Raw genomic sequence first — 15,299 nt, 5'->3', positions numbered from 1 at the left:
CCACCTCCACTCAGTTTAGTGGGCCGTCGGCACACATGTGGCTCCACCAAGGTGCACTGTTTTGTTTTCTTTTGTTTATTTACACCCTCCCTTTTTTTTTCCTATCTCTAATGTTACCCCAAGCTCCAAGGCAGTGCCACACGACGGGGACAGACACCGTGGTTTCTCCCAGAGGGGCTCACTTTGAAGGTTTTTGCTTGCGGCATCACAGCATCCTGTTTCAGCTATGTTGGTTGGGTGACCCAAAAACAAATAAATAAATATTCCGGTGACCGGATTTTTGGTGTACCGCCGGTTTATATTAATGCAAACATGACATACATGGTTACGATTATGAATTATGACCGCAAAAAAACAAAACAAAAAAAAAACGCAAATATGGGGACATCCTCGCTAGTTTGGTGTAGGGTGGCCATGCAGTGACGCGTACGGACAGGATATTCAGACAACATTTCATGACAAAATTGAATGTGTCGAATTTCGTTAATTTGGGAGTCAAACAAACACCAACTGACCATCAAAAGTGTATGTTTGAATTTTAAATAGCCAATTCCTATGAATGGAATAAAGACAGAAAACAAGGTGGGGCTTGACACTGTAAAATAAATGCACTGAATGCTAGTCAGTTGTTTTAGTAAGAATTCAAGCCTACCTAATTTTTTTCAGTGGACCACGGTAGTCAGATGCATGGGCCCATATTATGAATTAAAAATTTTTTGGTTGTTTATGAATAAAACACACTTATAGAACGACTTAAATCTAGTTTATGTTGCTCCCTAATATAGACAAAAAAAACAATTTTTGAAAACAAACCAAATTGCAAACTGCAGTGTATTTGCAGTGATAAATACCCATCATTGATATGACTGACAAAATTTCTAAAAAAAAAAAAAGATGGGCACTTTCATGACCGCGTTGCACCCATCACACCAACCGTGCAAATCGAATAGTTTGATTCAACCTTAGTTTGGCACATGCTTTCTCAACTTTGCCCTGCGGGGAAGATGCTTTCCATTTGTCAAGAGCTTCATTTCTTGATGGCCTCTGGGCTTGGAACGTCCAAAGGAAATCCAGCAACAGAAAGCCCCATTGTTCATAAGGACACAGAGCCACCCGCAGGTCTGCGAACCAACTATCACTTTCACAGTCTGCGAATGAACGCCTGTTTTTTTTTCCAGTCCCATAATGGTTTGCGAGACCCTTCACATTGGCGCAACAGAACAAATGTCACTCACCCGTGAGGTTCCTCAGGCCCAACTGACGCAGGCCAAAGTTTCCGTCGTGTCTGTAGTTGAGGAAGATCGCAAGGGAGTAGTGGTCCTCGTACAACTTTGTCCCGCGGATGATTCGCAAGTTCTCCAGTGGCAAGTAGTCAAACTGGTTCAGAGCCACCAGGACATAGCCTGTCACTTCCCGGATCGACTGCAAGCAGAAAGAGGCAAGGTTCTGTTAGGGTCTAAAAACAAAAATAAAAGTCTGAAATCTGAACCAATCCCATTCGAGTCTGATTTTATGGACTTTTGGAAATTGTCTTCATACTTGCATTGCAGGGTTTTAATGTTTCCTGTGCAAACGTTTCCAAGGTTAGTCCCGATTGCTAATCTGACTCCCTTTCTTTGAATTGCATTTTTTTAAAACTGCTTTTTTTTTCTGTCGAGTTCAGAATAAATCTTCTCTGTGAAGCTCCATTTAATAAATAATAAAAAAACAAAAACAAACAATAAATAAATACATAAATATAACAAAGTAATCAAATGATTAAAAGAACAAAACGGAAACAGATATGTACATTAGGGATGATGCATTGACTTGAACATTCTTGGCAGAAACCAGAATACCACAACAACCTATTAAAAAAATAACAATAAAATAAAATAAATACAAATTCCTCAGTTTGATCATTTTATGCACTTGGCCAAATGTGTCCAAGTGCCAGCTCTCGGCTTCCTTTTGAATGATGCAGATGCTTTCACACCCACCGGAGACGGCGTCCTCCATGGTCCGCCAGCCTCCTCGCCGCGGGGCAATGGCTAACCCGGCGGGAGGAGGGATTTCCACCTCCACTCAGTTTAGTGGGCCGTCGGCACACATGTGGCTCCACCAAGGTGCACTGTTTTGTTTTCTTTTGTTTATTTACACCCTCCCTTTTTTTTTCCTATCTCTAATGTTACCCCAAGCTCCAAGGCAGTGCCACACGACGGGGACAGACACCGTGGTTTCTCCCAGAGGGGCTCACTTTGAAGGTTTTTGCTTGCGGCATCACAGCATCCTGTTTCAGCTATGTTGGTTGGGTGACCCAAAAACAAATAAATAAATATTCCGGTGACCGGATTTTTGGTGTACCGCCGGTTTATATTAATGCAAACATGACATACATGGTTACGATTATGAATTATGACCGCAAAAAAACAAAACAAAAAAAAAACGCAAATATGGGGACATCCTCGCTAGTTTGGTGTAGGGTGGCCATGCAGTGACGCGTACGGACAGGATATTCAGACAACATTTCATGACAAAATTGAATGTGTCGAATTTCGTTAATTTGGGAGTCAAACAAACACCAACTGACCATCAAAAGTGTATGTTTGAATTTTAAATAGCCAATTCCTATGAATGGAATAAAGACAGAAAACAAGGTGGGGCTTGACACTGTAAAATAAATGCACTGAATGCTAGTCAGTTGTTTTAGTAAGAATTCAAGCCTACCTAATTTTTTTCAGTGGACCACGGTAGTCAGATGCATGGGCCCATATTATGAATTAAAAATTTTTTGGTTGTTTATGAATAAAACACACTTATAGAACGACTTAAATCTAGTTTATGTTGCTCCCTAATATAGACAAAAAAAACAATTTTTGAAAACAAACCAAATTGCAAACTGCAGTGTATTTGCAGTGATAAATACCCATCATTGATATGACTGACAAAATTTCTAAAAAAAAAAAAAGATGGGCACTTTCATGACCGCGTTGCACCCATCACACCAACCGTGCAAATCGAATAGTTTGATTCAACCTTAGTTTGGCACATGCTTTCTCAACTTTGCCCTGCGGGGAAGATGCTTTCCATTTGTCAAGAGCTTCATTTCTTGATGGCCTCTGGGCTTGGAACATCCAAAGGAAATCCAGCAACAGAAAGCCCCATTGTTCATAAGGACACAGAGCCACCCGCAGGTCTGCGAACCAACTATCACTTTCACAGTCTGCGAATGAACGCCTGTTTTTTTTTCCAGTCCCATAATGGTTTGCGAGACCCTTCACATTGGCGCAACAGAACAAATGTCACTCACCCGTGAGGTTCCTCAGGCCCAACTGACGCAGGCCAAAGTTTCCGTCGTGTCTGTAGTTGAGGAAGATCGCAAGGGAGTAGTGGTCCTCGTACAACTTTGTCCCGCGGATGATTCGCAAGTTCTCCAGTGGCAAGTAGTCAAACTGGTTCAGAGCCACCAGGACATAGCCTGTCACTTCCCGGATCGACTGCAAGCAGAAAGAGGCAAGGTTCTGTTAGGGTCTAAAAACAAAAATAAAAGTCTGAAATCTGAACCAATCCCATTCGAGTCTGATTTTATGGACTTTTGGAAATTGTCTTCATACTTGCATTGCAGGGTTTTAATGTTTCCTGTGCAAACGTTTCCAAGGTTAGTCCCGATTGCTAATCTGACTCCCTTTCTTTGAATTGCATTTATTTAAAACTGCTTTTTTTTCTGTCTAGTTCAGAATAAATCTTCTCTGTGAAGCTCCATTGGCTTCTTTTTAGATGCTCAATCAGTTGATTTACATTTTGCGCAAACAAGATCCAGCTAGATATTTTGTCTTTTGTTGTACATTATAGGCTACCTGTGGGATTCCCTTTGGCTGACTTGGAGTCTTTCCTGGCTTGAGCTTTTGCCAACTCCCTGTCTGGACTGCTTTGTTTCATTGCGTTAAGACCTCTTAACAGGTGAATAGACTCAGAGTGGCATTCTGCCAGCTGCCTTTGTAATTAGACATGTTCCTTTGGCTCAATTTGTGTCATCACTCCACCTGATTCCAGTTCCTGATTTCAACTATTCAGCATGCAGGAAGTATCCCCCCCCACCCCGCCCCATTACATTTTTAATTTTTGTTTGCTTTTGGTGAAACCTGAGCACAAAATATCGAGCGGATCTATTTTAAGCTTGAAGCCTTCCTTCTGAAAATCCAAACAATATTGAAATAACCAGATTGCTTGATCAAGTGATTGGATGTGCAGAATGGAAACAATGAACCAAAAACGGTATCAAAACGGAAAAACGGAGGTGTGTGTGAGTTTCGGAGGGGTGGGCTGGGGGTGGGGTGGGGGGTTGCATCATATCATTGACAGCATGTGCCTCCGAGGTCACTCTCTACATATTCGATCATGCCAGCGAGTTGAATCAGAGCATCTGAGTGAAGAATATTTGCTCCGGGGTTGGAGACCACATTGCAACACTTGCAGTAACACAAGGTTCACCGCTCGTGTCTCGTCGGGGTCCCGGGGGGTGAGTGCACCACGTGAGCAGGCATTACTTCACACTTTAAATGTTATTTAGGACTGGGTATAATGTCTGCGGAGACTTGGGCAAAAAGCCACCGAGAAGAAGCCGATGTTGAATAAATCAAAGCGACAGGCTGTGCACTCTTCCTCCCATCCGCCATCATGGTTGCTGTCACTAAAAGACAGGCGGTCAGATACATCTTTCCACACTGGCCTGTTGATAATCAACAAGTGTGTGCGTGTATGTGTGTGTGAAATGCTATTGCAGCTGATGCGCGGAGCTGATATAAATGCTTAGGAAGCGCTGGTCTAGCGGCATAATCATAGTCGCTGACAGCTGTCAGAGAGCATGGCCATCCACCAGGAGTAACTAAGCCGCGGCTGCGGCTCTGGCGTCATTGCCCCGCTCATTCCCATTAATCGGAACAGGCGGTCCTCAGTCTGGTGAGTACGTGCGGATTTAGTTGAAACAATGACAGCAAATATAGCTGCGTGGTGCGAGTGGCCTTGTTGAACTGTGCGTGGCGCGGGGTCTGACAAATTTATGGGGACCAAAATATGAAGTTTGGCACGTTGATACAAACGGAGTTGAGGCCTTAAGCTTGGGTTAGCTGATAGAAAAAGACAATATTGTCTCAGGGGAAATGAGTAAGAAAGTCGTACATCACATTGGAACAGGATGAGGGCGAAATGTTTTTGGAGGAAGAAGTCACTTTGTCCATGAGGACTTGGTTATATAGACCGCGGAGGCAGAAGACCGATAATTCAAAGTATGAATAGTTTCTAGTTTGCTTTTCCAGCACGGACAAATAAATAAATAAATAGATAGATAGAAATAAAAATAAATAAATAAATAAAGGAAAATTAAAGAGTGCTCATTAAATTTAGCCTTAAGGCTTAAAAGGGGGGCCAGCGATGCGGCCCAGTGCACAGCCTTATGGGAATAAAAACACTGCATTTGGCAAAGGGTCTATGCAACTTGTTTTTCATCTTGCAAATGTTTACACAAGAATTCCGCAGGAAATCATACAAACACGTCATGACGACCAACTTTTGTGGGTGAAATGAGCTCAGTGAAAGTCCTCACACCCCTCGGCCAAAAAATATCTATCTCTCCACTTTATGTCATGCTTAACCTATTCAGACTATCCCAGCCAAATATTTAGTGATGATTAACACGATTTAAACGGTGGCGCACGGACATCATGACACAAATAGACGTAGTTTCCGCTTTGTTACTTTCTCCTGTTAATAAAACACATTTCATCCACAGCACAGGAATAAAGCAGTCGGGTTTTTTTCCGCCTCCCTCCAAAAGTGTGCTTTTGAGCTGCGTCTCTGAGTTTCGCCAAGATTGTTTCCTTCCGCTTGTGTATTTTGGGCCAGTTGCGCACCAGACGTATGGCCTTATACGCACGTATATATGTGTGTCTATATACACACACTGTGTTATTTTCGCCATAGAGACAGAAAAAAATCCATCAGGTTAGAAAAGGGGTAACGCAGGGCTCCTGTTCGGGTTTTTGTTTATGTTTCCATGGCCTTTAAAAACCTGAATACTACCAATAATTGAGTTTTAAAACTCTCATTGACCGCATATAGAACATGCTGCTGTTTACTGTGGCTCTGTTTCACATTATATTAAGATATAAAAACATTCTTGTTTGCCTACCTATTGATATCAGACGGTGATAATAGTGATATGTGATGATGCAAGACAGTATTAGAGCAAAAAGTGATGCAGTATATGTATATCCTGCTCCACTCTGAGAAACTACTACCACAATATTATAAATAAATATTCAGGGATGATGTTCAGTTGTCCAAATTGGAACACTTGGTTTAAATTCAGTCGTGGAACAGCTGAGGCCTGTTCAACAATTCGCATTCTCCCTATCGGGAGGGGTTGCTCAACCTTAAAAGACAACCCAACATTTTAAGTTCACAGACTATGAAAAGCTCAAGGTTCAGTGACATTGCCTGGGGAGCCGCTCCATATTCTTTCGGTTTAAATTTACCCAAAAGCAAAGAGTGTCACAGAGCAGTACGTGCCGTGAAATTTTGCGACATTCATGTGGGCATACGCAAGTAAAGACAGCAATTATTTCAGGGCAGACGCACTTCATGAACTTGTTTATACGCAAGTAAAGACAGCAATTATTTCAGGGCAGAAATAATTGTTCTTCTTTTAATCAGTCTGACTTGCACAGGTGACGGTTGAGTTGAGTTATGTTTCAGTGGAATTCGAAAAGCCGTTAATTACCTGCTAAAGACAACACCAAATGCTTCAACTGACATCCAGTCAGCAACGCTATTGAGTAATTTTAAAAGATACTGTAACAGTAAACGGTGAACTGGCATGCGCGACAGCATAATGTTGACATTGTAAGCTAGCCAATGCACCCGCCTCACACACATGCATCCCCGGAGAGCACCAAAGTCCCAGTAACAGTGAACAAAAGAGACAGCGAGAGCCAGATTCACTAGATTAAAAGGGATTTCTCCCCCTTCCTCCTCCTCAGGCCGGAGCATTTGTGAACGGAAGTGTGGCAGCGGAACAAACCCCTCGCTTGAGTTACTGAGACGTGCCCAGTTTTGAAATGGAATCCTCCAATCCCCAAACTTGTAAATGGGACGGCGAAGGAGGGAGAGGGAGCTTTGCTGGAGTCAGCAAAGCGAGGAAGGTGAAAGGATGATGAAACTGACGCAGGGATAGAGCGGCACGCCGCGGAATGATCAGTCAAATGGATCGGATTCCACATATTTGAATAAGTAATTAAATCTGTGGCTGTTTTTAGTTCCGAACAAGAAGGAGGGATTGCTGAAGGGTCCGGAGTGGGGTGAAGGATGGCTGGAAGTCTCGTGACACAATTACCATGTGGGAAAGCACTGAAACACGTTAGCATGATTTTTCTCGTCATTTCCATACAAGTTGATGAACATACAAATATTCAAGTGAAGGCATGCGTGCCACGGGTTACTGGTCAATGATAAAATGTTGACTTTTAGTTTTGCTGAATTCAAATAAAAGCCCATTTTAATCTGTTGCGGTTTCTCTGGCGGTATTAGCATGTAGCGATGAATGCTACAACATCACACGGAGACGTTTCTCCCAGTTTGTTTCACTTATGTAAGACAAATACGGTAAAGTATCCAGAAGACTTCTCAGTACTGCTATACTTTTTTACTACTATATATATATATATATATATATATATATATATATTTTTTTTTCGGGAGGTGCAGTTGTCACTTTATGGATTGCGATGCCAGATAGCAAGCGCCATTAATTTGAGGCTCAATTTGTCTCGCACATCCCACCTTGACACGGAAGAGATGAAGACTGATCCTGAGATTGAACAGTGGAGAGACACCCGCTTCCCGCGAGGAAGACTTACAGCTCCATCAGAGCACTTGTAATGAGTGGACCCCTGTTGGGAATTCTGCAAATAGACTAATTTGTAATTGATTCAGTGCATTAATTACCATCCCGGTTATGCCTGTGTCATGGTTAATACTGTGCCAATCTGACGAGGCTAGGAGGCCCCTCTGCAGTGGGACCATTCGGGTGAAGCAGGCATTATTCAATTATGCCCCACATATCGGCAACCAGGCAAGTCTTAATCTGTGAGTAATCACTTTCCTGCGATGCCTAACTACAAGCTGATGTGAGGAGGGGGGGGGGGGCAGTGGGGGGGGACCACAGATCCATGTAGCCCCTGGTTAGGTCTTTAATCAGGCTTGGGAATAAATTCCCATTGGTGTTTTGATCATACGACCGTTGGAGAAGAGATATGACAGAACGCAGGTTTTGCAACGTTTCAAACAGGAAATGTTCATGCGACATTGCATGTATTCTTACAGGTGTGGGGAAAGTCTGCCGTCGATTAAAATTTTGTACAGCATTTTAACCACATGCATGCATGCAAGCATCTCGATTTGCTGCCGGAATTTTCTTTCAAAAAAACACACCTCCTCCCATTTGCAAAGCGATTGAGCCAACTTTTTTTACTTTAATTCATAGTCCGAGTTTTGTTTTTTTTTTTCCTGGAAATGGCTGTTTTTTTCAAGGTTGCAAAGACGATCGCCGGACATTTGCAAACAGTTTCAATGGTCGCAAACAGTCTTTGTCTTTGTCACCATCAAATTTGGAAAATGTTCAACATTTCTTTCTCCAACATTTGGGCCTTCACTGTTCAATGACGTTCCAATTTAAGTGCGTTGTGCGTTGTCGCTCGTCTCAAATACAAAGTAAATGTTATTGGTGTGGTCTGAGGTGTTTTGATGGCAAATCCATAATTCCGGTAGTTGTTCAGTACATAGTGTCAGAAAACATGATTTCACTGGTGGCTTCGCCACATACTTAATTAACAGGACAGGAGATGAGATGATAATTGTGCGGAGATGCGAGATTTTCATGATAAAGTTTGTGTTGCAAAGCACATTTATTGGTCACGGGACAAAATTATCCCGAATTTTTAAATGATTTCTTCCCAGCCTTAAAACGGGATTGAGATTTTCGGGCCGCACTTTACGCTAGGCAGTACATGCATTGCCTCCGTTAAACTATGATGTGCCGTTTACCAACACCGTTATCGTCGGTGGAAGCAGACTGCATGCACAACAGTCTCCCACAGGATGCAAAAACAAAATTCACACAACAACGTTTCATCTCAGGGGACAGAATCTGCTCTTATCCCGAATGTTATTCATGGCTGCTGATTTCTTAAGATATAAAAAGTGGAGCTATTTATTTTAGAATGATTTTATTTTGGAGAGATAAGAGCTTTACAGCATATGCATTCTTTGCTTTCTTCATGTCGAATTGGTGTCAGACCTAAGCAAGAACCGCAGATAATAAAAAATAAATAAATAAATAAAATAAAATAAAAGTGTTTTATCACCAGTGGCCTTCGACTAGCATGCGCTTGGACACAACACAACAACAACAACAGCACCAATGTCTCTCGGGGTAATGCCACTAGTTCATGCCCTTTCCCGCATATATCACTGCGGGAATCATAAAAAGTCCCGAGGCTCCGTTAAATAATCTGTATCGAGAACATGTACTTTCTATCCAGACAGGGTAATTTCCCACAGCGACATGGAACACGCTCATTTACAAACTGAGGTAACACCTGTCGGCAGGAGAATGTAAAGAAGTTGCATCACGCTTGAACACAAGACAGATGTTGGTGAAATGTTGCGATTCCGCCGCTAGCTTTGATTAGGTTCTTGTTTGGTGTTTTTTTTTTTTTTTTTTTTTCCCCAAACCACGCTTTGATTTGCAGCACAACATCTTGGAAATCAGTCCTGGATGAATCAAGTCTGCTCTCTCAAGATGTAAATGATGATTTTGGGACACAAAGCAATGCACCGGGTCACTTGAAACTAATAATTCGTAATAGCCAGTGTTGTTTTGGTTGTCGTTTGTTGGTTTGTACATAAGGAGGATTCAAGAAAAAAAAACAACAACAGTTTTGTGTGTTACGTTGTGGATGTGTGGCAAATGTGCCAAACAAGAGCCCCATTCATCATTGTTCCTAATCAAAACAAAATTGCGAACCGAGGATTTTTTTCGTCTTCCTCACGAGTCACAATGGGACAAATCCGATGGTGCCTTCAATATAAATTCCAGTCACATTCAGAGAGTATTTTACTGTGCCTAAAACCATTAAATTGTGAGTCTAGTCAGGCACCTTTGTGCAGGTCCGATAGCCACACTAAACTCCGAGCCCTTCAGTCCTCCGCGAAGAACTCTTGTGAGACTTGACCGTTGCATCAGGAGGGCGATGGCAACACTTAACGGCCCTAACTGCATTATTAGCTTATAAAGTTTGATAGGACTCCCTGCTCTATAAATTTAAGAGACAGGGGAAGATGCAGTGGGTCTGTTAAGATGAATTGTCAGTTTAATAATTTATGTTGGGGTTAAAAAAAAACAAAAACGTGCACGTTCATGGATCATTGTATACCGTTGATGTTACGGAATATACGGATGATTAATGAAGTCAAACACACATCACACACACGAGCCACATATGTATCACACACCCCACCCACGCGCGACACATGTATCCAATTATACACACACACACACACACACACACACACACACACACACAACAAAAAATGATGTACACAATTTTATAGTTGCAATTGCATGACATGCGTTTTTGAACGAATATGGCGGAGTCGGTGCACTTTGCATAATCGCAGTTCGTCACCCGTGGACTTATCTATTCATGGCTTCTGCATTCAATTTTTAACAACACATTCTAAAATATATTTTGGGATTTTTGATGGGGATGTGTCTGTTGCCATGGAAACAATTTTTGTCATATATTTTGGGATTTTTGATGGGGATGTGTCTGTTTGCCGTGGAAACACTTTTCGTCAATTTAAAAAAAATTTTTTTTTTTTAAACATTTTAACCCTCAGGGACAGCAGTCACTACAGTGGACAGTTATCAGTTGTCAGGTTACAGGGTGCATGAAAGGGTTAAAACGAGAGACGTGTACAGTAGGATATGGCCTCATTGAGTAACCGTAGAGGAACTCTCTGAAATTGAACAGTCTTGCTCTCTGCGCAGGGAACCAAATAATCCGGGTTTTTTTTACCCAGTTGGCTGCCCCCACACCTCTCTCTCTCTCTCACTCCCTCCCTCACTCACTCACTCACTCACTCACTCACTCACTCACTCACTCACACACACACACACACACACACACACACACACACACACACACACACACACACACACACACACACACACACACACACACACACATTCAATCAAGCGCCTCGTTGTGGTTTATTTGGCCGCGAGAGCCATCAGCATTTGTTTAGGAAGGAAAACAAACCCAATACAGCCAATCATGATTAAATAATAAAAGCATCTGACATTTAAGCAAGACACGGCGTGCGCTGCAGTGTGCTTTTAATATTACAGAATGAACACAGACGCTCGCAGCAGAGATTTCTCAGTTTACCGTGAAATGGGTTACGTATTGTATATCACGTAACATTATTTGACATTCACTTTTCCCGGTGTGCTTGTTATTCAAATATGTGACGCTCAATACGGAGGGAGGAAAAAAAAACATGACTTGGTCCTTCCAAGTGTCAAGGTAGTCAAAGCGAAGACATGCCCTGTCATTCCTGAGACAGAGTTTGCGATCCAACAACACGAGTTGTACGTGTTGTCATCTTGTCTATGCTCATTGTTGAGCAGATGAAAATTCAGTGTGAAAAAAAAAAAATAAGGTAGTCAAAGCGAAGACATGCCCTGTCATTCCTCAGACAGAGAATATTTTAATCGTTCAAATGGACATTTCCTGTACATGTATTTCACGGCCAGAAGCGGGAGCATGAGACCGTCCCATTTGGTACCGTCCTTAGGATATGATTTATTTACATGAGCCAAGGCTCAATCATTATGTTATGCATCCTATTTTCAGTTTCACCACATGAATAGTCATGACTGACGCATAGGCCCACATCTTAAGTCTCCTGGTCCAAAGACAATGTTTGTATCTATGCCACCGTTGCAGTGAGCTCTTAAACTCCAAAACTGAATGATGATGAACTGATACAGTGACAAATGGTAACAATGACAATTTTTTTTTTTTTTTTTACATTTACTCCCTCATTAAAAATATTCTATATAGGTTTCATCTCCTTCTCACACATTTCAATTGAAAAAGGGGTAGCGGGGGTGAACAAATACAATATTCCCGTCACTGATCTTTTAAACAAGAACAATAAGATGAATGAATGGAGATGAGATCCTTTCCGGGATAACAACTGCGATTATGGTGAGAAATAGCTTCTTTATCTCAATGTTTTATTCCAAGGTCTCCCTTCTTAATCATACTCTTTATCTTTTCTTTACCTGAAATGTGTCAACAACAGACAAAGAGCTATCGTGATCCTAATTTCGTATAATCAGCTCCAACCAACGTATTATTATTATTATTATTACTTTTTTTTCATCCAGTTGGAGGACTCACCGGTATGAACGACAACGTAAAAGCTTTTCATATCGTCTGTTCGACGACAATGTTTTTTATCTTCTTTTATGGTAAATTTGGAGATGACACAATGCTTTATTTGTAAGACAGAGGGCCTATTTCTGCAACGGCCTTGCCTCTGCTTTGCTCAGGCTCCTGTTTTATTTCCAATTTCATCCCCTTTGTCCCACAGGCTCTCTTTACGATTTTTAAACTGGACACTAAACGCCAGGCTCTTAAGTACGGAAGCAGAGTGGCACAACTGTGCCATCCCTCCCCCTTTCGTACACCCTATCAGCATGGCAATGGAAACACATTCAATGCGATGATGTTCGATGGTGGGCCGCAGTTCCACAAAAGAGTCCAAAAGCGAGGGATGATCGAAAGTATGACTTTCCTTCTCTCTCCAAGTTGAGTTGGCTTTCACAGGTCGGCAATTTTGACCACAGCTGCCTGTGACACCACCCTTAACCCCACTTGCTTCCCCCTCCCAGCTATTAATTCACAAAAGCCATGGGTGATATTGGTTGAAGGCTAATCAACATTTAAGGTCTTCTGAGCGTGCTATTATGCAGAAATTGATGGATGGTACAATTACACCCGGTGTCACTTAGCTAAATGGCTATGTAATCCTAATGAGTTTTCATCCAAACACCGAGTATTTAGCAAAGGGAGGGAGGAAGCGTCACGTAGGATGTACAGAGAAGAGGCAGAACAATGCATTGTGAAGCGGTGAGGGAATTGCCGACGCTATAATGTTGTGACGCGATCATGTGGTGGAAATGAGCTCAAATCGCAGGTGCATTGTGCAACATTTTACGTTTATTTATTTTTTTTTCCATTATTTTCATCATTGACCTTGCGTATGGGCAGAATGGCAACGGCCAACGCACAGCAGACAGGAGTCAGGAGAGGAAATGAAGGAATTAGCGCAGGGCAGCAAGGCCAGGTTGACAGTAGGCACCAAATTTTCAAACCGGGCCCAAGGGCAACAGAGCAGACCAAGAGTGACCAAAGCGATGAGTCTCATTACTCTGCCAAAGACACAAGGTCCCTTTTTGCATTGCACACCCCCCCCGCCCCCCCCCCCCCCCACCAACACATTGAATGCCCATAACTTGTGAAAGAATGTCAAGGTGTGGGTCTAAATATATACAGGGAGTTATTACACCTCATTGAAGTTACTGTGCTCCGATCACTGACCAAACAATCTTTGAGAGGGAATCCCTCATCGTTGTTACAATAGGCGCTGCTAAAATGCAGTCCATTTTTTTGAAAGACACCTCATATACTGGGCTCGACGCGTTGAATAACCACTTCCCCAATACAAAAGGCAGGCATCACAATTTCCAAGCATTAGGTTGAAATGCTATTTCAAAGCTCGCATCAAATGTGACGGGGCTTTACAAATTTAAAAGCGCGAGAAAAGGCATCACGCCTGGACAATCGGTTGAACCTCTTCAATTTGGAAACCTTTGAGATGATACACGGCAGGATTTCATCAAAATTTGCAAGGCAATTAATGATACAAAACTTTGGAATTCAAACGGCCGTTATTCACAATTCATTATTCAACACTCACTCAGAAAGCTCGGTTTTACTCATTTTATGGATTTTAACAGTGGAGAACTTTTTTTTTCCCCTTTTTTTTTCAACCCTAAACTAATTTCGGATGAATGAAAAAATTCGCATTCGGCACCCAACGCTTTCACATGAAGGCTTTTGTCGGGAAAGTTTTATGGATTTTAACAGTGGAGAACTTTTTTTTTCAACCCTAAACTAATTTAGGATGAATGGAAAAATTAGCATTCGGCACCCATCGCTTTCACATGAAGGCTTTTGTCGGGAAACAGGTATGTTTGGTTTGAAGGCATTTTTTTTGTACGATCGTTATTTTTTGTTTTGTTCAGATTTTCAAATTCAATTACTTTTAATTGATTTTAAAGCAAGTTAGTTTTTTTTATTTTCTCAACAAAGCTTTGTTTTAGTAAAGTTTTTATTAGTTTTCATTTTTGGGTTTTTTTTTTCCATTTTTTAAAAAAGAATGGATGATGGATAGATTGAAAACAAAGAACCGTTTCGCAATCATTCTAGTTCTCATTTTCTCAATGTAAATTGTAGTTCATGACTTTTTTTTTTCTCTTTCACGACAATATTTTTCCAAATTTTCGTAAATGCATTTCTTTTCATGAACTATAATAACCTTGGCACAGACACAACACTGCTCATCAACGGAACGCCATACCTACAGTGAAGCTTGGCGGCAACAGCATCCTGCTTTGACAATCTTTTTCTTCAGCTGTAGCCGGGAACCTCCGCCAGAAATTCCGAACGCTTCCAACGAGCAGTCACTGGTCGCACAAACACCTTCGGGCTTCTGCAAGAAAGCAAAACAAACGTCAGGAAACGCCGACTTTAAATGGGATTGGTTAATTCTGAAGACAGTCACGCTCTGGTTCTGAGGGCGTGCTCAGTTGTGCAACCACTTTATCGCCGTTTGTTTGGTTTTTAGTCAATAAATATTTTTCAAACATTTCAGTTGAGTTGTAAAGGTTCGAGGGCAAATTTAATGGTGGGAAAAGTTTTGCTGACATCAGACTTCATGAGGCTTGTGTGCCTTTTGAGGCATTGTGTACCAACACCCCCCCCCCCCCCCCCCCCCCCTTTTTACCTCAAACCACATCGAGTGCTTCTGTCCACTGGTTCACTGGAGTGGTTCCATCGGCAACACTATGATAGCTGGATCAAGGGAAGGGTCAAGTTTACATAAGTACTATTGAGTGCCATATAAAA

The 15,299-nt window shown here is 41.9% G+C and overlaps 2 protein-coding genes across 2 annotated transcripts in view; both read right to left on the bottom strand.

The window, feature by feature from the left end:
• The window catches only part of erbb4b (erb-b2 receptor tyrosine kinase 4b), a 77,879-nt gene extending 75,881 nt beyond the window's left edge, over window positions 1-1,998 (bottom strand). Inside the window, exons 1-3 of the mRNA XM_019895350.1 lie at window positions 1,912-1,998; window positions 1,236-1,422; window positions 118-224 (exon numbers count right to left, since the gene is read on the bottom strand). Coding sequence (XP_019750909.1) covers window positions 118-224; window positions 1,236-1,422; window positions 1,912-1,998 — 381 coding nt within the window. The remainder of the gene's footprint in view (window positions 1-117; window positions 225-1,235; window positions 1,423-1,911) is intronic.
• A 1,283-nt stretch (window positions 1,999-3,281) lies between these two features.
• Window positions 3,282-15,299, bottom strand: part of LOC109531200 (receptor tyrosine-protein kinase erbB-4-like) — an 87,599-nt gene continuing 75,581 nt past the window's right edge. Inside the window, exon 3 of the mRNA XM_019895349.1 lies at window positions 3,282-3,476. Within this exon, the coding sequence (XP_019750908.1) occupies window positions 3,282-3,476 (195 nt within the window). The remainder of the gene's footprint in view (window positions 3,477-15,299) is intronic.

Source organism: Hippocampus comes, unplaced genomic scaffold, assembly GCF_001891065.2.
Source record: "Hippocampus comes isolate QL1 unplaced genomic scaffold, H_comes_QL1_v1.1 scaffold237, whole genome shotgun sequence".
NCBI classification, from domain to species: Eukaryota; Metazoa; Chordata; class Actinopteri; order Syngnathiformes; family Syngnathidae; genus Hippocampus; species Hippocampus comes.
This window is presented reverse-complemented; position numbering and strand designations above follow the sequence as displayed.